Genomic DNA, 22794 nt, shown 5'->3' with positions numbered 1-22794 from the left:
AAATAGAAAAGAAAAGATAAGTATCTTTTTAATATATTAAGAATAACTTATAATCTCTCTCTCTCTCCACATACATATATATATATATATATATATATATATATATATATAAAAGAGAATTAGTAGATTTTATCATATATTGTATATAATAATCTAGATTAATAAAAATTGTAAACTTCTTTCTTTTTCTTGTTTATTTATTCTGTTTCATAACTTAATTTTACATAATAATAAAAAATTCTTTGGCTCAGGTGACTCAATTTTCATTTATTCACTTCCATTCATTTTTTTAATTTTCACCACTAGTACATTCATGATACTTTTTCCTGCTAAGTCTATTAAACTTAAATCCGTATTTATCCAGTTACATATAGAGAAAAAAATATATTAAAAATATCCCTTTGATATATTAAGAGTAGCTTATATATATATATATATATATATATATATATATATATAATAAAAGAGAATTGGTGGAATTCTTTATTCATTGTACATAATAATCTAAACTAATAATGAATTAAAAATCTCATTTTTTTCCTTATTTTTTTTATTCCATTTCACAACTTAACTAGACATAATAACCCAAAAAAAAAAAAAATCCTTTGCTTAATTAACTCATTCTTCATTTAATCACTTCCATTTATTTTCTAATTCTCATCACTAATACATTCATAATATCTTTTCTTGCAAAATCAATTCTACTTAAATCAATATTTTTTTCAGTTACAACATATCAACTGAAGAATCTGTAAATGAGAACAAGAACCTTAAATATCATCTTGCCATACAAATTCCTAAACAAGCATCTTCATGGCCTTGATATTGAGGGTACAAATTACTAAAAGTATATATTTGATATCTTAAAATTGTACTGTTAATATATGAATAAATATGTAGCAAAATGTACAAAACAAAATTGAAAATATCTTTCCATATCCTAATATTGTTTAGTCAATAACTAAAATAAATATATTTGCAACAATATATATTATATAGCTCAAATTCTTAAATAAAAATATAGCTTCTTATGATAAAACTAATAAAAGTTACAAAATGATAACAAATTTGTCATGACATTCATATAAACTGAAACATATCCAAAACTAAAAATTACTAATCTTCTACTACTTTCTCTTCTTTGTTTTCCCATTCTTTGCTCTTTAGATCTTCCAAATCCTTTGAATCATTAACTATTCTCTTAACCTCTTTGAACCTTGCTAGTTGTAGAGAGTAACAACATACTGACCATGAAGATCATTAACATGAAATCTTACAGCAGATATATTAACTCCAGAGACAAAAGACTCAGCAAAAATTAGAATAAAAAAATTAGAATAAAAAAGGTACAATCAGTGAAAAATAAAAAAATTCTAATAAGTAAAATTACAAAATATGAAAAAAATAAATAAATTATAAATAAAAAAACTAAAACACAATTAGAAAAATATCTCAAAGAATAAATGATTTAATCAACAAGAACAACTAAAAATATAATTAGAGAACCAGACTAAGTTTAAACAAAAAATCTTTATCATAAATATCTCTTCGTATATTTAACACAGAAAGAAACCATACCTTTAAAGCGTAATCAACCAGTTCATTAATCGAGAATGGCAAAGAGTAAATGACTATTGAAGTTATTGTTGATAGTATATTAAATGACCATTGAAGTTATAATTTTTTTTAAATATATTTTATTTTATTTTACTATTTTTAATGTTATAAATAAATAAAAGTAACTTATAATAATTAAGAATGCTAAATGGTTAATTTTTAACTTAATTTCATTTATTATTACAATAATCTATAAAAGTTATTAAATTGAAAACGTATCTCATTATAATACCAATGTGGCAAAATTATAAATGTTTTAAACATAAGGTTTTATATGATATAGAAGCATGTAAATAGTATAGTTATAAGAACGGCAAAGAGTAAGTCACTTATCCAATAACGAAACTTGAATCGAACTCTTTGATAATCTGAATCCATTTTAAATCTAATCTGTTTAAAAATATAATTATATACTAATCGTACCCACGCTAGATTCAATTAGCTATTCAAATACCACCAAAATTCCCTCAAATCCAGTATATTTTTATATTTATAGAGTTATTTAATCAGATAACGGGTTCTATTAATAAATTCGGGTGATGGATGGGTACCGCCTTGAATTTTTAAATATTAGCAATTAAAGAAGTTAAACTAATATTACAACCTGTAAAATGCAAATAACAGTCACAGTTAAGGAAAGAATAAAAAATTAATCAATCAAATAATTTCTCTCTTTAATTTTAGAAATGTAATCAACTGATAAAGTATTCGAGATTGATTTAATATTAATTAAGTCGAGCTTGAATTTAAATTACCCAAATAACTTGAGGAGCCGAATTCAAATTCTGACTTAATTCGCTCATAAACTTAATTGAGCTTTTATTATTTTACTGAATATATCTGAGTGCATTATCAAGTTAAATTCAAGCTTAGTAAAAAGGCCTTACAAGTAAATGAGTTGAGTTCGAATGGATTAAATAAATAGCTTATGGAGTTGAATTATCTTTTGGATAAAATCAGACTCGAGTGTGAATTTCTTAGTTGCTTTCCTTAATTTACTCACGCTGCTCATCAGTTTATTCTTTACGCCACCCTGCATATTTGTTCATGACTCGGACGATTTGTCACCGACATATTTGAACTCAAGCACATGATTGTTAGCCAAATATTAACCTTTGGACAATGTCCAAATAAAAAAGAAAACATATAGAAGTGTTTTAAAATAATAAATACGTGAGGCTGTAAGAAAATCTTCATAAACACTGGCGGGCAAAAGCACAAGATGTATTAGAAAGCAAGTTCACCGGATTACAGAGGCCTAAAACATGTAGCTGCCAAAAAATAATACAAATTTGGTAAGCGCTCAATGAGAAGAAAGACGATGCAAATCATTCAGTTTGCAAATAAAAAAACTGGCAAAACCTGCTGCATCATATCAAATGCATTCACACTAGGAAGCTACAATTAGACATAACAAGAAAACTAACATTTATTGGTCACTTTTAAATCCAAGAATCCACTGTGCAAGATGAGTCAAATATGGTTCTGCTTGGGAATTACGGCTCAAGATTGGTCCCAGACTTTGAAGCTCAGCATTGAATTCTCTTTCAAATTTGCTGCACAACATGAGATGAAATGAGAGCGAGAAATTTCTGTATGTTTGTATGTATTTGACATCCACTTTCTTCAGACTTACAGTATAGATTCTGTAACAGTTGTGACTCCGGTTGTCATTTTTAGTGCTTGAGATGGTACTCTTGATATCCGCTTCTTAGACTTCTCTGACCTGAATGAAACATCAGAAGGTTCCTCTAGCTTTGGAATATCAATAGAAGATGATATCAACCACTGTGTTGCAGCTGCATACTGCAGGCACAATGATTTCAGCCTCTCCACCTTCTGCAAACAAAACATTACATCAAGTAAAAAAAACCATAAAGAAAAACAATGAGAATCAAAAATCATGACTTTCCAGGTAACTAAAGAGTATTTGGAAATTACAGAATATAAAAAGCGATCAAATCAAACCTTGAGTAATTCAGGTGAAAGAAGCAAACATTCTCTGAGACATTTATCAAGGAACATATCATGATACTGGATAACCTGTTCCAGAAAGAAAAAGCTAGACATTTAGAGAAGTATCAAGACCACGGGCACCAAGTAAAATGCAACAGCTCTATCAAAAATAACTTCTCAGAGAACAGTTGCTTAAATATTGTGCATCAACCTATATTCAAAAAGCTGCAGGTGATGTACCTCGTCTATACTTTTTGCAGTCTGTAGTCTATTATACATCATATGCCAATTAGGTTCAATAACCTGAAACAAGTGCAGTTTTTGTCAAGCAACACAAGCTAACTAGATCCTCAAAATTCCACAAAAATTTAAAATTGAACAGGGATCGATAAAGGTAGAATCCAAGATGAAAGCTAAACTATGTAATAATTTGTCCTTCTTGCTCTTTTCCCTTGCTAACAAAGCTTTAAACTTTACCTTCAACTTCAACATTCTTGATACCTTTCTGGCAGATCAGAAACTACAATGTAGATTTCAATATTCTTCTCCTATTAGAATTCATAGTAACAATCGAAAGAAAAAAGAAAATCCTTCTCAGCTTCCCACCCAAATTACTTGACATCAGTTGTTGAGTTTTTCAAGTAGCAATCAAGCACAACTTTGTGTCATACAACTAGGTATTGAATCCAAAGATATAAGGTTGGAGACTTGGTAGTAAAATCATATTAGTTACTAAATAAATTGTATGGGAAAATCCTGACAAAATAATGTTTATAATGAAAGCTGATGATATAAAACCTGCCTCAAATGTTAGATAGTGTAAAAGACTATTGATGAATTTCAGCATGCTGCGACATAGAAGAGCAGATCTAGGGATAGCAGTTCCACGCATGGTAAGCGCTCGAACTCCCTGCAAAAGCATATAGCAACTGGTTAAGAATCAGAAAGAACAGCAAGTAAAATTACAACTGATATGCTTCTAGCCATACTTGGTGCACTTGCCAAGCCCCGCACAGCTGGCGGTCCACATGTTTGCAGCAGAATAGAAAGCGGAAAATTAACTGGTATTTTGTTAAGGCTTTTCTCGAAATAACGATAGATAATGGCCATTGCACCTGAGACACATACCAAAGATTCATTTATGAGTATTTCCTAACAGCAATAGATTTTAAATCAGAAATTCAAAATTATGCTATGGAGTGATTTAAAATAGTTAAATACTGACGATAGGAAAAGATGAATATCCAACCTTAACAATGTTACAAGGCCAAACCATATTTCAAATTATAGTCCTACCAAAGAATGGTACTGAGGCAGTCACAGTCACAGATGATACAACTTTATAGCATTTTTTCAACTAAGAAGCTGCTCCCAAGACTTGGAAAATGCACTCATGTGGATGCAAGTTCAAGACTTTTATAATGTCCATTAAGGAAAACAAAAGACAAAAGAAAATATTCAAGTTTATGTGAGAGAACTACCTTGTAACTCAAAGAAAATGTATCAAGACCAGTAATGCTAATTGGCTCCTCCATATCCTTACTATCAGAAACAACCCTTGTTTCGAGATCTTTCAGCACGCCCAGTGTTTTAAGCAGAGAAGATCTTTCCTGAAATCAAAAGCTTAAGATATAAATTATTGTAAATTTAAATATACTTCCTTCACATCATAAAAGCAAAAGGAACAAAAGTTGCTTACCACACAACATGTCAAGTCCTCATGACATGGATCTGCTGCAGCTGCAGTGGTACGCAAAGCAAGGTCCAATAGGGACTAGAGAATAAAAGAACACTTTCAGAAAGTTATCGTGAGCATCAAAAATTTCTTCTGGTTGTTTTTCATTTTGGATAAAAATAGAAAATGCAACCTGCAGCTTCTCCACTGAAATCTCATCAAGCCTTTTGGTGAGCTCCTCTCGAGCTATATCCATGAAATGAACCAAGAAGTCACCCTGAATTAAATAATTTAATTAAGTTATAAACGAACTCTACCAAAAAATAAAAGCAATTGGCCTTTCCATATCCCAAGAAAAATTTCCTAAACAATGCCAAATACATCTTAAGCAAATTTTAAACTTCCAAATTCACTGATATAGAAGCAGAAGTACCTGATCAAGAAGAAGATAGTGTTTTACAGAACGCAGCTTTCCCGTTAGGTCATACTGCAGCATAAGAATATCAATTTGTCTTAGAAATTAGGCACAACAAAAAGCAATTTCCAGGATAACTATATGAGTAAACTAAAATAGCACTGAAGAGGTAAGCATGGAAATTAGTTAGTGAGACAAACTAATGCTTACCTTTTCTTTAATGAGATCTAAGAGCTCACTGCTGGCGAAATCATAAGCGGCTTTTATACATTCAAGATAATGATGGTTCGAGCCAAAGCTTATCAATTTGGAAATTTCTGAGGAAGGAACCTATAAATAATAATTAAATCCATGGAAAATAAAGATCAGCACAAGAAGAGTTTTTTCCTTTCTTTAAACAAAAGTAATAGACCATATAGCACGGCCATATCCATAAGATAACCTGAACGTTGTGCCCACATTCTCTCATAACATTTAAGTATTTTCCTGTGGTCAAAATTGTTCCAGCAATATTTGCAAGGAAGCTAGGAATTCCTTCTTTAAGGCTGTAACGGTGGCTCCAATACTTAGCATCATAATCCTGTGTAAGGCTCTCCTATAAAATGAAAACTGTAAGCATCTTGAGCAAATTTGAAACACCCATCATTGGAAACAAATCAATGTACCTTTTGAAGAGATTTGTTCTCAGCAATAAAAAATTCACTGTAAGGATCATCAATGACTCCTTCATACACCCACCTACCAATATGTTTCATTTTCATGTGAAAGAAAATCAAAGTAACTGTAGAAATATGCTGCCAAATGAAAAGAGAGAACAGAAAAGGATGCTCAAAACTGTAAGTATTCAAATATGTGAAAAAATCTGATAATGTAGCGTGTCTTATTTCCAACAAAAAGTTATAACAAACAACTTCCACTTATCAATTTATAAATTTCCATTGCCAGAAATCCTATAAAAGCATGATGTAAGAAGGCATCATGAATTTCAACAAAAAATAAAAAGTTGAGCAACACGATTGCACTATTTTACCTCTCTAATATGCCGAGGTATGCATTGCTTGCACTTTGAGTCATCTTCTCTAGCAATGACCTCACTGCATTATCACCAGCCATGGCCTTAGCCTGGATGTAGCATAAGCCATGTTACTAACAGCAGATATGAACTATAGGGAAAGTTCAACTGACAAAGAGGACCACACTATTAACAGCTCAGATACGACATTTTACCTGGCTCTGCAGAAGATTAAGGACAGCAGAACCTGTAAAATTATTTGCTGAAGCCTTCTTTAGCACAATGGATAACGCTTGCATGGAACTCATCATAGGCTGCATTGCAACATGGAAAACCTATTGAGAAAGCATCCACTAAATCATACTTGTAGGTATAAGACAAAATCAAACCTGACAGTAAAACCACAATCCTTGTATGGAAAGCCTTCCAAGTCGAAATTGGTGTTCAAGCTGTGCCACCATGGCCTGATAATCCTGATAAAGATGCCCCAGTGATATTCAATTAGGAAAGAATTCATTTAAGGAAAAACATACATACTAGTGCGAAAAGAGTGAGCTTTGAACTACTCCAAAATAGCCGTTAGGAAAACTCATGGAATTTCAAGTTTTATGCTAAATAGCATAGCTATAGCCTAACCAGTGTGATACAAGAAGCACATGCTTTCCAGGCTACCCGCGTAGGATGTTTTATTCAATTACTGGTTACAGAATATATTATGATGCTAAATAAAAGGGTGGCAGGCTCTATTAGAATTAGAGAAGTGAAAGTTTTAGGGGTAACAATTGAAATTATTTTTTAATGACAGGAATAAAGATGTTCACACGGAAACATAAAGTATTCAAATCAAGAGTTTCAGGGTTCCTTTTCCCTCCTAGTTTTGCTTGTTAGCCTATTTGATCTCCAATTCCAAAATTCTTTTCCTATCTTGACTCCATGGAGGCAGTCTTTTTATTTTCTATGCAATTCCTAAAATTATGATCCTATAAAGTACAGATTTAGTGGCTAATACAAGCAGCACCTAACTGAGGTCCCACATTTTCTCCTTCAATTGGTAAGAAAGTCCACATTGGTAGGAGCAGATGCTCTACTTATAACAGAATGAAACAAAAGCAAGTGGATCCAATAGGAGCATCAATTACTCCAATAACCAATAAAATCAATACAAACATGTAACAGCAGCAATATAACATGAGTTTAATCACATGGCTTATGGCAGAGAGAACATACTAGAAGCAGTGCCCTGAGTGCAGCAGCAAAGGCATGATTCACTACACCATTCTTGAATTGTGACCTTGACTCAATAAACTGGTCAATCAACAGATAGCTCTCACATAATGGAAACATCCGTTTAGCCAATTCCTGAAATATTATCAGTTCAACAATTTTAAAAGGCAACTTCTGATATAATCATGAATCAGTTAAATTCTTTGAGATACATAAATTCATTTTTTAAATTCTTAAAGGAAAAACAATAATACCATTGGTTCAAGAGTACACTTCAGAATATGTAAATTTAAAAATATAAATTTACAAGCATATGTACATATCTAAATGTTCAAAATCAAAATCTAGAAATGAAATGTATCCCCAGTGCCATGAAATCAAATTCAAAAACTTCAACTGTGGCTTTTCAGCTGCACCTATTCTCAAGGAAAAGAATTCCTCAACTATATCCTCTTTCAAACTGACTGAAACCAGACCCAATATAATGCTAAACATCATTTCATCTGCTCATGCTTTCAATCAGCAGAGCAATAAAACAACAAACAACAAAAACAATTAAACCAACTAAACCAGCATATAATGACAAAAAAGGGAAACTAGGAAAGCTCTAATTTGCTGTCAGATTGAAAGAGTAACAAATTATAGATACCTGGAGTGCCAAATCCATTGAAGCATCAAGCTGGAAAGTAATATCATCCTCCTTTCCATGGACTCTTTTAATTGAAATATATCGTCCTTCAATTCCAACCAAAGCAGACATGAGATCATCGATGACAATAAGTTCCTATTTACAAGCAGAAGAAAACTATCAACTATTAACACATAGGAAATTTCCAGAGAGAAAAACCCTATGGTATGAACCCAAAGTATGGTTTCTCTATAGAGATTCACAACAATTTAAGTGCCAAGTAGTGAAAACAAACGATATGAGATATTGCATATTTCAGCCTGAGTGTGTTAGTCTTTGAAGCAATTGTATTTTTAAGCAATCCTATTGCATAAAAATATTATATTTGGTTTTGATGCGAAAAGTAAAATGCTTATACAATTATCAAGCAGCGGGCTTCGTCTATATGAGAAAATTTCAGTTTCTTAAACAAACACATTTTACTTTATACCCAGACACCAAAAAGTTAAGAAGTTGAGAGAAACATACCTGCACTGCAGCATCATAACAGCCAATGGCCTTGTCCAGTCCAGGGGTGCTGCTTAAATGCACAATAAAAATTATTATTTAAATAGAAGAAAAAAGCAAGGGGAAGGAAATGAAGAGCAAGCATCCATACCTAAAGGAGAATCCCTTGGAATCAGTAAGCCTTGAGGTTGCTTTTGTTTCCTAAGTGAATCAATTATCATAAAGTTCACTACTTTGTGATATTGAAAACTACTAAAGTATCTAATTTTATTATATTTATGCAGCATTATAACTCAATTGTAATTAGTTGTGGAAAAGATGCAATTCAAAAGAATACAGTAATTCTTCTAGAACTGAAATCTAAAGAGAGAGTGTTCAGTGATCTATGAATCTGATTGATTGAAACCTAAAAAGAAAGGAAGAAAGAAAGAAGAGACCTGACGGAAACGGCCAGTGAGGAAAGGCCTCTCCACATTCCAACGAGGAGTCGAAGGACAACTGGGTGCTGCTACTGCTGTTTCCATATGTATTCTCAATTCTGTTCAAACTCAAACCAGGAGTGGATTTTGGTTTTACTTTATTCTTACTACTGTTTTTTCAATTTTTGTCCAGTTTCCCCCTTCGTATCCATTATAACAACAGAATTAAAGCAAAATAAAAACGACTACGAATGACGCATACGACAATTACTTTAAGAAACGGCACATCAAGTAGAAACGACAAAACGGAAGAGAAAAGGTGCAACTTTGCCCCCTAGTATTTGGCGCGAAGAGCATATTAGCATTTTAATTGTTTTTGGTGCAAATAAGCCCTTAAACTGGTAAAATCTTGAATTTAAGCCCTCTTTTTATGGGAACTTTTAACGGTATTGACTTAGGCAAATTGCATTTTTAATCTCTTAAACTTCTTTGTTTTATTTTATTAAGTCCTCTAATTTTTATTTTATTTTTTTTATTGAATTTTTGTACTTTTACTTTTGATTTTATTAAGGACCTAATAGTCCTTGATCAAAACAAAAATAAAAATACAATAGTTCAATAGAATAAATAAAAATTTAAAACATATGTATAAGAATAAAATTGAAAAATTCAGAAGCTTAAATGAGTTTTTTGCGACTAATTTATGGTAACATATGTTGATATGTCTCAAAAATGGATCCTACTAATAAAATAAAATAAATTGTAATAATTTATTTTATTATTTTTAAAGTATTAAATTAGAAAAGAAAGATATATTTTCTTTCTTCTTCCTTATCGGTACCACTCTTTCTATCTCCTTTCATTACTATGGCATAATAATCCGGTTTCAGACTCGCACTCAACATCCTAAAGAAAAAGTTCCAAAGCTTCTTGGCATACAAATCCACCAAAGACGCGGCATCAAACATATTCTTAGATATACCTGTCTATCTAAATCCTTGATTTCAACATTTGGATAATCGTAAAACTATCAGACCTCAAACGCATCTTAACATCCTACGAAACAAATTAATAGTCTCCCTGCACTTACCAACACCTACATACCCACTTATAATAGCAGTCTAAGGCACACAATATTGTTTTCAGGAATAAAATCAAGTATCTTCAAGGCATCATCTATATACCCACCCTTAGCATATAAATTAAACTAGTGTTACCAAACAAATCACAATTACAATCCATTTTAATTAACAACAAGAGTATGCATTATTAATATCCAATTGAAAATCCCAAAGCCTCGCACATGCAACAACTTCTTCTAGATCACCATTTGTTCTCCAGGTTAGTCCCTATTCCCAATAAGGAATCTTAAAGTTCTGGGTAAGTTATCTTATGGTTAATTTGAAGATTTGAGTTCTAGTTTCATATTTGTCAAAATTATAAAAAAAAATTAATGGTTTACGTTTCACCAACCTTTTTTTCTTTAAAAAGAAGAACCAATAAATAGGGCCATTTGTTGTCTTTTCGCAGCAGTGCATACTTATTTCCACCTTGTGGTGCGCCTTAAATTCATCCATTTACTTTGCTAAACATAAAGGTAAAAACAGGAAAATAGAACTTTCAAAATCGAATGGGTGCCAGGATTTTCTTTTTTATGAACTTAAAGTTGCTTCATAGTGGATTGGTTCTTAACAACGAAATTCTTTCATGCAATTAAAAGGAGGGCTAATTAGCTGGAAGGTAATATGGCATTGGGAGGGACCACAAAGGATCCGGATGTTTTTATGGTTGGCTATTCAAGACGGTCTTGTTACGAATGTGGAGAGAGGCAGAAGACATTTAACTGATTTTATACTTCGTGATAGATGTAAAAGAGAATCGGTAACACTGCTGCATGCTTTGAGAGATTGCCCAATCTCAAGACAGGTTTGGTCTCTCCTTATTCCTCTGGATTCTTATGCAGATTTTGTTTATCTTCCTTTGCAGCAATGGATTATGTTGAATCTGCATAAGAAACAAGTCGCTATGTCAAATATAGAGTGGAAATGCTTATTTGGTGTAACTTATTAGAGATTGTGGGCGGTTTGAAATGGTAACCTCTTTGGCAATACTCACTAGAGTTTGGATAGGATTGTCAATGATATAATAACTCGAGTAACTAAGATGCTCATGGCTCATGAAAGAGAGTGTGTCCTTACTATTGGATAGGAAATAAGAGGAGCCATTAATTGGTTGGAAGCCACCAATGACGGGATGGTTCAAGCTAAGCTCTGACGGAGCATATAAGGTTAGTAATGGAGCTGCCTTTACAGGGGGGTTAATTCGAGATTGTACTGGACGATGGTTTTGTGGGTTTGTAATGAACATTAGATATTGCACTATTATACGAGTTGAATTGAGGGGATTATATCAGGGGCTAGTTATGTGTTGGAATGAAGGATTGCGTTGAGTTATTCCAGAGATAGATAGCAGGGTTGTGGTTCAACTAGTGATGGAGGCGAATCCTCAATGTCATGCTAATGCAGCACTTGTAGCATAAATCAAAGCATTAATACAGCAAGATTAGGAAGTATAAGTTCATCATATTTATTGAGAAGCAAATCATGCTGCTGACTTTTTGGCCTCCTATGCTGCTAAATACTCATTGGGATTTCACTACTTGGATGATGCTTCGTCTAGTTTGCTTGAATAAATTAATTCGAATATACATGGTGCTTGCTTTTCTAGATTTAATAGCTTGTTAAGCTTTGAGGATTGGTCTCTGTTTGTTACCAAAAAATAGAGGGCTAATTATTTAGCTCATTATTACCAAAATTGGATTGCACTTTTTTTTTCTGTCTATGAGGTTTTTCCCATTAGATTTTTCTCACAAACATTTTATATCCAGGCAGTTGCTAGAGGCAAATTATATCATGGACTTAAAAGTACAAAGTAGTAACGTGGATTTGGATCATTTAATACATGCAGCTGGATGATTGAATTTTATAATACTCCTTTTTTTTTTTTAATTTAAGATCAATATATATATAAATGTGCAAGTATTTTTTTAATAGTGATTTTTCTTTATTTATTTGCTTTCATCTTTTTACAGTAGAGATTGTCACGATTCAATCTATGGGCCTTTGACCAGCGCTAGGAAATGAGCAGGCATAAGGCTACCGAAACCCATAGCAAGCCTAACTAAATAATAAGTTAGACAATACACATATATGCATGCTACTCATATATACCAACAATTCATTCACGTAATCATAATATAATTAAATTAATCTATCAGCAGAAGACTTAATAATTTTTCATAATTTTAACAGACCGAAATGAAATATTAAGTTTCAGAACCCTTATTGCAGGAAGTCTAGATTTTTAAATAATTTGAAATGCAAAAAAATTAATTATTTACAATAGGCCTGAAGGAGAAGAAAGTCGGACTGTCAAGAGAAAGATGACGGAGAACTTAGTTATCGCTTGAAAAATTTAAATTGATACTGTCGGTCTCGAAAATGAATTAAAATTATATAATCCAAGTAAATACAACAATTTCGGTAAAATATTTATTTTATCAAAATAAATCATTATATTATATTAAAATGCGTGCCATATCATATTTAAAAAAAAATACTATTTAGCATGTATGAAATAAGTACTTCAGCAGAATCCTAGACTCCAATATTATTAGCCAATTGGCTCTTTTATTCCAATAAGACTGGCGCCCAAAAAGCAAAGCTCAACCAGGGTCCTTAAACACAGCCTGGACACTTAATTTCTAATGTAGTCGGTGCCCAGAGAGCAACGCTCGACTAGAAATTTTTGCTCCGGCAACCAAATTTCCATAGCCCAGAGAGTTATATTCGACCACAGTACATCACAAAAATATTTCCTTATTACGTATCTCTGATTTATACCGGTGCGCACGCGATCCTGATGCAACCCATCAGATAACATGTTCTACTGTCGTCTCATCCCGTGTCATAATACAATCATAACATTAAGTATTTAAATTAAACAGCATGGAGTATTGCAGGCATAAAATCTAGATGAGATATGCATTGCTATAATAACAATAATTGAATTTATGATGGTCAAACAATAATTAAATGAATGATAGATAAATAAATAATTAAATCAACAATTAATTAATTATATGATAAATAATAAAAAATTTCAGACAATATCCATAATAACGAAAATAAGTTAATAATGATAATAATAATAAGAATATTCGTAATAATTATTAATTGAAATGTTGCATTAACTTTGGACATATATAGAGATTATATGAATTTACCTCACACTTTTGATAACTCCCTTATTTTGCTGATATGAATTTACCTCACAGTTTTGATGACTCCCTTGTTTTGCTGGCATATATAGAGATTATATGAATTTACCTCACAGTTCTGATGATTCCTTTGCTTTGCTCCTACGCCTCGGGTGGAGCGAGCTGAATCGACGAGTTATTTATTCACGGGAATAATGCAATTAATAAAAATAAAATATTTAGTAAACAACTCTAGGCTTAGACTCTTAAAATTGACTGTTTAAGAATTTCGACAAGGAAATTCTACTGAAAATTTGGCAGAACTTCCCCTAAAATATTGACATTTACCCCCTACAAGACGGGTTCAAAACCTACTAAGAAAACAATTCTAATATTCTCCAATTATTTAACAGGAGTCAGGTCACCCATAACTGAATTATTTTCCCCGACATTGCAATACAACCCAGTTCACAATATAATAATTAACAATTTGGTAATAAATATCATTTCACAATTCAACGCGCAAATAATTTTTTTGCATTTTAATTTAATTGCTCATAACCACAATTTTACAAAACCAAATAATAATAACCACTATAATTAATCCACAATATTTCTATAATCAAGCTACTAATTAATTAAATTAAATTAATTATTTATTTATAATCAATAATTAATGTACCAAATATTTTCTAATAATTTTTAAATCTAAATAAATTATACCAAGTCAAAAATTTAAAATTTTGAATGTCCGGATAACACTAGAGTTCGAAAGCTGGCATAGTCAATAGTGTCGGAATTTGAATCTGTAGGTGCCTACACGAAGATTGAGTTGTGTGGAGTCCGAATATGCAAAAATCACTGCCCAAAACTTGTCGAAAAGTGCTAGATCAATGCTGGGATGACGCTGCTCCGGTGAGGCTCCACCAAGGCTGTTGGCAAGGATAATGGGCGGAGAAGGGGCTGAACTTAGCTGTCGGAGGGTGAGGTACTCAAATCCAACGTCGGATTTGTAAAGGGACGATGGCAGAAGGTGGTTCTTGCGGTGCCAGCGGAGATTGACGCCTCCTCCTCTTGTTGTAGCGTTTTCCGGCGATGGGGAAGGGGGAATGGCGACGCCGGCTGGAAGGAGAGGAAGAGAAAGGGGAGGGCTGGTGGCTGTGGTGGTTATGGTGGTGAAAGGAAGAAGGGAAAGGAGGGGGGGGTGTCGGGGGGGTGGGTGCATATATCCCAACTTCTTTTTTTTTTTTATAAAATTTCTTTCTAGTCTCTCACCTTAATTTATGTTATAAAACATCTCCCATTTAAATACACTACACTTATATATATATTCATGACTTTAACATGGCTCTATTAGGGAAGTTGAGATGGAAGTTGTGTACTAATCAAAATTCTCTTATGACTTGATTGTTCAAAGCGTGGTATTACCCAAGGTGATCTTTTCTTGAAGCGTGATGGGGCACAATCTGAGTTATGTTTGGAGAAGTATCCTGTCATCTTAGACTATCTTGAAGGAAGGCTGCAGATGGAGAGTGGGCATGGCGAAAACATCTCTGTGATCAAAGATGCCTGGTTACCTAGTGATGTGAATCTGAAAATCACTACCGAGGTAAAGGATAAGAATGTGGATCTCAAAGAGGTTGATTTTATGCAAACATGGGAGCTTCGTTGGAATATGCAGCTTATTAATGGCATCTTCAATGATCGTGACAAGAACCTGATCCTTAACATCCCATTAAGCTTAAGGAATACTACTAACAGTTTGTATTGGGTGAAAGATGAAAAAGGAATTTATTATGTTCGGAGTGCATATAGGCTTTTAAACAGCTTGCATCCTCTAAATCAAGAACATTTGGAGCATAAAGTTTGGCGAAAGCTTTAGAGTCTTCAAATTCCAGCTAAAGTGAAGCATATGATGTGGAGCGCAACATCGAAGTGTCTACCTACGAAGGATATGTTGCTGAGCAAACACATAGATGTTGTTCCCCTATGTCCTATGTGTGGTCATAAGATGGAATCTATTTTGCATGTTCTGGTTGATTGTTCCTTTGCTAAGAGTTGCTGTTGGATATGTTCGTGTCACTATGCTTAATTTTTTGACTGGCTGTATTTTATTTTTGACAGATTCTCAGTTAAGGAGTGTGCTTCTGCTAGCATGGTTTGCTGAGGCTTATGGAACAACAAAAATGTTGTGGTTTGGAAGAACAAGTTCTAATCAGCCGAAGCATTAATGAATGGTGTCACAAATTTTCTCCATCAATGGTAGGACGCTAGGAGCAAGAATGCAGCAAAAATCAACTCTTCTGCCCAAACTGCCATCTCTTAGATTAGGTGGATAAAGCCCTCTCATGGCTAGCTAAAACTGAATGTGGATGCTGCTACCTTCCAAGACCAAAATATGTTTGGCATTGACTGTGTGATTAGAGACCACAATGGTTGTTTTTTGGGAGTTATGTCAAAACCTTTTTCTGAAATTGTCACACCTCAAATTGCTGAAGTGGTAGGAATAAGAAAATCGCTAAACTGTATTAAAACTCATCAGCTGACAAAGATTTTCTATGAATCTGATGTTTAACAAGTTGTGAGGGTGATTAACAGTTCAGAAAGCATTGGTTCATATTTCAGCCTACTTATAGATGACAGCAGATTTCTTATTCAAAATTTCATAAATGTTTTGTGTATGTTCACTAAAAGGTCAGTGAATCAGACTGCTCGCTTGATAGCAAGAGCATCTGCTTCTATCCCCTATCTTGATGTCTGAGGACCTCAACCTCCCGATCTCCTTGTTGCTTCTTTATACTCTATTTGACCAATTAATGAAGTTATTTCCTTTCAAAAAAAATTAGAATACGTTTATTAAATATAAAGTATAAATGTACAGAGAGCCAAATCAACTCTCTATTTTATATTTAAAAAATAAAAAGTGTATTGAAGTGTTATTCCCAATAAGCTCTTATATCATACTTCCTCTATATTATAGAAAGCATACGTAAAAATTAAGTTTTAAAGAGGCTTTCTAATTTGTCATTCTTTTCTAAAATGAGTTTGAAGCTATATTCTCTTTCCTAAAATTTAAAAGGGAGCAAATAGTTCTTAAATATACTTTTGTTACTTTTTTTTTAAGAGGCACATTTTCTCTGTATTCATTTCTTTTTCTTTTTATTTTATTAATAAAAGATTACTTATATAGTAAAATAGAGTGTTTATTATTTTAAGATAAATTAAGTTAGAGAGCAATTTTTTGTAATTTAATAGAGATATAGAAAGTATTAATGTAGATACTTTTATATGACGGTGCATTAGAAATGCTATTAGCCATTAAAATTAAGACAATAGAAAATGATGACTAATAAAGAAAATATTATGTCAAATCCACAAAACCGACGTCTTCTTTTCTTATCTACTAACTCATAACAAAAATGTGTAGACTTTACATCAATTTCCAAACTTATCTCACCAATTTAATATTATTTTTATAGAAAGTTAATGACGATTAAATTAAATGAGGGCATTCAGGATTATGATTAACGACTATAATTTAATTAGGGTTAGGACTCTGAACAATTAACAAAAGAACAAATTAATTTTACAAGTTAAAGAGACATTTTTCTTTTAATCGTTATCCCTTGTGAGAATAACAAAAATGACTAATGACTAATAACAACAACTTCTCTTGTATACATGTGACAAACAAGAAAAACGCTTGTATACAATATCAATTACAACCTTGATTGTGATTAAAAATAATATTGGATTTATAACTGAAAAGGCATGAAAGATAGAGAAAATCTGTTGGCCAAATTAATTATACATTGATATACAACATTATTTATTTAATTAATATTCGTATTGATTGATATTTTATCATAAATAATTAGTGACAATAAATAATTCCATTAATATAAATATTACATCAAATAAATAATTTTGTATTGTTATATGCAATTAATTTTAATTAAATGACATAATAAATTAAGTTTATTCTAGGAATATTTTGTGAAAATTTTTTTGGATAAAGGGTCAATTTGACCTTTGAATTTATGTTCAAGGTCAAATATACTCAATTTAAAATTCTCAGCAAATAGTTCTATGAACTTGTGTCCAAAGATTAAATACACCCAATTTAAACTTTTTAAAGTGAAATAACATTATATTTTTAGGTTTTAATTGAATTATAAAAATTAAAAAATATTTATTTCATTAATTTACTAATACAATATCTAGTGACGCGTTATATAAAAGTATGTTTAGAAAAATCTAAAATTTGAAGGATTATTAATGAAATAAATATTATTTTTAATTTTATAATTCAATTAAAATCTAAAAATTTAATGTTATTTCACTTTTTAAAAAATTTAAATTTGATATACTTGACTATTGAATATAAGTTCAGAGAGCTATTTGCTGAAAGTTTACATTGAATATATTTGAAAGAGACTATTTACCGAAAGAGTTTAAATTGAATATATTTAACTGTTACACATGAATTCAGGGGGCAAACTGACAATTTGTCCGATAATTTTTTGAGATTATTGTCCTTACGGAAACAATAATAATAACAACAACGACAAAAGTTTCTTGGATTGCATTCTAACCATTTAATTTCCACCTCATCTCTATTCAAGGACCAAGTTATAGATACATGATATAATAAATACTTTACAAATTCAATTAACATGAAATCAAAGAATTTGAAATAATATTTTATAATATTTGATTATTTTATTCATTAAAAAAAATATTTTAGTCTTAATTTAAAAATATAAAAGCCGACTAGTATATAAATATATAAATAAAAGGAGAAATAACATGTAAGTTTGTAATGTTTTGTTGGTTTTTAAATACTAATTAAATATTCTCATGAAAATAATGAAATTTTCTCTTAATTTTTAATGGAAGTGTCTTTTTTAGGTAATGAATCTAAATCTAAAGATGTAATAATATATTTTTTAAGACTATAAAGACAAGTACAATATATTTCCATTAATCTCATAATATTTTAGTAATTAATTCTAAAGAATCTAATTATATACATTCATACTAACTCAGGACAGGCTCACTGGGGTACGCAGCTAAGGCAATCGCCTATAGGCCTCCTATTTATAAAGGATGTCTAATTATAAATTTCTCAAATATTATAGAAATATTTTTACTAAAATTAAGATTAAAAAACTTAACTTTTAAATAACATAACTTAATAAAAGACCTACAGAACAGAAACATCTAAAAATAAGTATATACAAATAAAAATAAAAATAAAAATAAAAGATTAAGTCTATTATCATATGTTATATTCTTTCCCAAATAATAGCATCATTCTATAATATTTTTTCTCTAACAACTATCTAATTTATTACTAATTAAGTTAAATTTTCAGAAAATAAATAAAATCTCTTTATTTTTTTCCTAAACAACAGTAATTCATGAGAACTATTCTCAAAATATGATGATATTTTTTTTTATTTAGTCATGAAAAATAAAAATCTCTTAATAGTTATAGTTTGGGATAAAATGTCTCAAATTTTAAAGTTTTATAAAGCATGATGTGCATTTTGATATTGAATACTTTAATTTATTATTAGATCTATTTTTTTTAAAGGTTATAAGAATAAAAATTGTTCTATTGCATATAGAATACTATTTACCATATTTATTATACTTGCATCTGCAATTTTTTTAAAATTAAAAATATTATAGATTAAATAGTTTAATAATTCTATCTATCAAGAATAATATATTGGCTAAATCTATATATAAAAGTTTAATTAGTAACTTTGTATCTAGAATAGCCAAAAGCAATTTTGATTTGAATTTAATTTTTTGATTTTAATAGTAATAAGGGGAAAAAGCTCATTTTCCCTCCTGATGTTTGCATCGAAGAATAGATATGCCCCTAAACAAAAATATGAAATCAAAGAATTTCAAATAATATTTTATAGAATTTATTAGAAAAAATAAATATGATATTTTAGTCTTAACTTAAAAATATAAGAACCGATTAGTGTATAAATATATAAGTAAAAAAGGAAATAACATCATACATTAAAACTGAGTTTGTAATATTTTGTCGGTTTCTAAATACTAATCAAATATTCTCATGAAAATAACAAAATTTTCTCTTAATTTTTAATGGAAGTGTTGTTTTGGGATAATGAACCATAATCTAAAGATGTTATAATATCTATATCTATCTATATATATATATATATATATATATAAAAGCACGAATGGGAGACTTTTTGAACTGACTAAAATACATTTACTAATCTTATCATAATTATGTATTCTGTATATAGTTAATATAATTTCTTATCCTAATTCTAATAGAATTAATTTAATTCAATCCTAATTGTATAATAATTTCACATATTCATGATTCTATAATTACTATATATCACACTATATATATATATATATATATATATATATATATATATATATATATATGATAGATTTCAGATGATTTAATATAAATTTTTACAAAGATTAAAGATAAAAAATAATAGAAAGAATGTATGATATTTTTAATTTAATTTTGTTTATATATTAATTTATGTGTTCTGATTATTATAATACTTTATCAATATAATTATTTACTATTTAATCTTATATTATATACTAAATTATTATTAAATAACTTATATTATAATTTTTATATTTATGCATATAATGCGCGTGATGAATAATAATATTTATAAGAACTATGAATTTAAGTAGTATATTTCCATTAATCTCATAATATTTTGTTAATTAATTCTAAAGAATCTAGTTATATGCATTCAGTACTAATGGTAAGCCCCCCTCTGCTAATCCCTTGCGATACGAAAGATAATTACGCGATATCTCAAATTCGCTGAATTTACATGATGACATTTTTAACCGTTGATATTACTCAACATGTTTAAAACCCATTTACCAAGTTACCATATATATATTATTATAACTGATGTAGTATTTTTTTTATTTATCACAAATTTTTTAAATAGTTAACTGGAAAAATCATATTTTTAGTCCGTTTTATAAATTTAGAATGGCATTCTAATTTTAGCAATGTCAGTCACTAATTCTTTAATTGTTATAATTAAAAGTATAGTTAACTAATTAAAAGTATAATTAAAAGCATAATTTTACTGACATGATGAATTGGCGGATCCTATTTTAAGAATTTTCACCTTATTCAAATAAAAAAGAAAAAGTAATCACTTTAACGTTTTTACAACTTTACCTAAAAGAAGAGATGTAATCACTTTGATTTTTTACAATTTTATTGTAACTTTTAATTCTAATAAATTGATATACAAATTTAAATATTTAATTATTTAATATTTAATTTAATTAAAATAAGCAAATAAAATCTAATTACAATAAGAAAAAATAAAAATAAAATTTATTGTAATTGAATATGTAATTTAATTGCAATAAAGAGATTAAGTATTTAATTAAAAAAATGTACAAAAAACAATAATTGAAATGGATAAAAATGTTGATTAAAAATTTTCAATTTAAATATTAATATTGTTTAGAAAAGTATAAATGTTATTTTTAATATAACTATTAATTAATTTTTTATAAAGCATAACTAGGTACTAAGATAAAAAAATTTATAATAGTTGATTGCTTGATATAATTTATAATTTATCTATTCTTTTCATAAAATATGAACAAATACTTTTTATATTTTTATTCTGATATTTTTCGAGTATAGTTAATATATGTTAATTATTGGTGTTAGTATGATAGAAGAAGTTTTTAGATGAGTCACTATAAATCTCATACTTTTTCTAATTACTTTATGAAAAATGAATCCATGAGAGTAGGGATGGCAATTGGACAGGTATTTTCGGGTATCCAACCCGACCAAACCATAATAGAATGAATTCAGATAATAATAAACAAGTTTGGGAAAGACTTTAAATTTAGTTGTACTACTCGTATCGGGTTCAGATTTGAACTGGCACGTATCCATTATCCGATTATATTAAAATTTATTATATTTGAATTGTGTTAATATATTGAATATTTAATGTTGAATATTTAGATTTGATTAGTTTATGTTTTTTATTTTTTATATTAATTTTTATTAATATATTTTAGAATTTAACTATTCTAAATGGATTCGGTAAATGGATACCCATTTAATTATCCAAATGTTTATAGAAATAGGTAGGATACCCTCTATCCATTTAAATATTCATAAATATATTTAATAATTATTTAATTTAAACGGATTCTATAAATCCCGTTCCTAAGAAATCATAATAATAATAATAATAATAATAATAATTATTATTATTATTATTATTGTAATAATAAAGAGGAGTGTGATTATGATGATTTCAAATTAGAAGTTTAAAAAAATAAAAAAATAAATTATATGTGAGATTAAAATAACAAATTGTGTTTTGAAAACTCTGGATGAAATATAAAAGATCATTATTGAGTCTTAAATTTAGAGAGAATTTTTGATATTAGATAAAAATAAAGGAGTCTATTAAATTATATCTAATTAGTTTTATTTTTAAATAATAAATTAAGTGAGTTATATGAAGGGTAAATTACTTTTTTTTTTTGTAAATGTCACGCTCAAATTTTTCTTAATATGAATATATGAATTAAACATTAAATCTTGAGGCTATAAAAATATATTTATTTTCTTTCTTCTTGAAGAATTTATTTAAAGAATGGTAAAAGTTTTAATTAGCAAAATGGTATTGGATTTAATTGAAAAATAGTTAATAAATTGATTAAATAAGTTAATTAAGTATTAAGATTAATTTGATAATTATTATTGAGAACTGGACTAAAAGTATAATTGAACTAATATGAGGTTTAAGTGGGAATTTTCATAGTTGGTATTTTTGTAAACTATGTTCGTAGGGGCATTATGGTAAAAATATAATTGAAACAAGGGCAAATAAGTAATTATATAACTTTAATAATCCCAATTAGGCCCAAAAGAAGTAATTAAGGACTTCATTGAAGCAACTCTTATAAGCTTAAGGACTAAATAGAATTCTACCAAGGCCAAAAGGGACTAAATATGGGTATGGACGGAAAAGAAAGAAAAGAAAAGAAAAAGAAAG

The 22794-nt window shown here is 29.6% G+C and overlaps 1 protein-coding gene and 1 long non-coding RNA gene across 4 annotated transcripts; one reads left to right on the top strand and one right to left on the bottom strand.

Annotated features, from left to right (window-relative positions):
• Positions 1 to 2820: 2820 nt before the first annotated feature.
• On the bottom strand, positions 2821 to 9665 carry LOC8283899 (gamma-tubulin complex component 2). 3 transcript variants are annotated; one of them, XM_048370043.1, is made up of 22 exons: positions 9472 to 9665; positions 9186 to 9235; positions 9056 to 9104; positions 8549 to 8683; positions 7903 to 8034; positions 7065 to 7148; positions 6891 to 6989; positions 6694 to 6785; positions 6329 to 6401; positions 6106 to 6258; positions 5874 to 5993; positions 5682 to 5735; positions 5442 to 5525; positions 5273 to 5347; positions 5055 to 5183; positions 4563 to 4688; positions 4376 to 4483; positions 3814 to 3876; positions 3586 to 3660; positions 3254 to 3456; positions 3045 to 3173; positions 2821 to 2888 (listed from the first exon to the last, which is right to left on the bottom strand). In XM_048370043.1, exons 1-21 carry the CDS (start codon positions 9556 to 9558, stop codon positions 3047 to 3049), a joined length of 2118 nt encoding a protein of 705 aa, XP_048226000.1. In that variant the 5' UTR covers positions 9559 to 9665; the 3' UTR covers positions 2821 to 2888; positions 3045 to 3046. The 3 variants fall into 3 exon arrangements, with proteins under 3 accessions (XP_048226000.1, XP_048225999.1, XP_048226001.1); XM_048370042.1 differs by having other exon boundaries at positions 2821 to 3173; XM_048370044.1 differs by having other exon boundaries at positions 2821 to 3173; positions 8549 to 8634; positions 9472 to 9488.
• Positions 9666 to 9749: 84 nt separating this feature from the next.
• Positions 9750 to 12294, top strand: LOC125368668. The gene is made up of 2 exons (XR_007214395.1): positions 9750 to 10794; positions 11174 to 12294. It is a non-coding gene; the product is annotated as an uncharacterized LOC125368668 (long non-coding RNA).
• Positions 12295 to 22794: the final 10500 nt, after the last annotated feature.

This window comes from Ricinus communis, chromosome 10 (assembly GCF_019578655.1).
Source record: "Ricinus communis isolate WT05 ecotype wild-type chromosome 10, ASM1957865v1, whole genome shotgun sequence".
Classification (NCBI taxonomy): Eukaryota; Viridiplantae; Streptophyta; class Magnoliopsida; order Malpighiales; family Euphorbiaceae; genus Ricinus; species Ricinus communis.
Note: the sequence above shows the minus strand (reverse complement) of the source record. Positions and strands in the feature narration are given on the sequence as shown.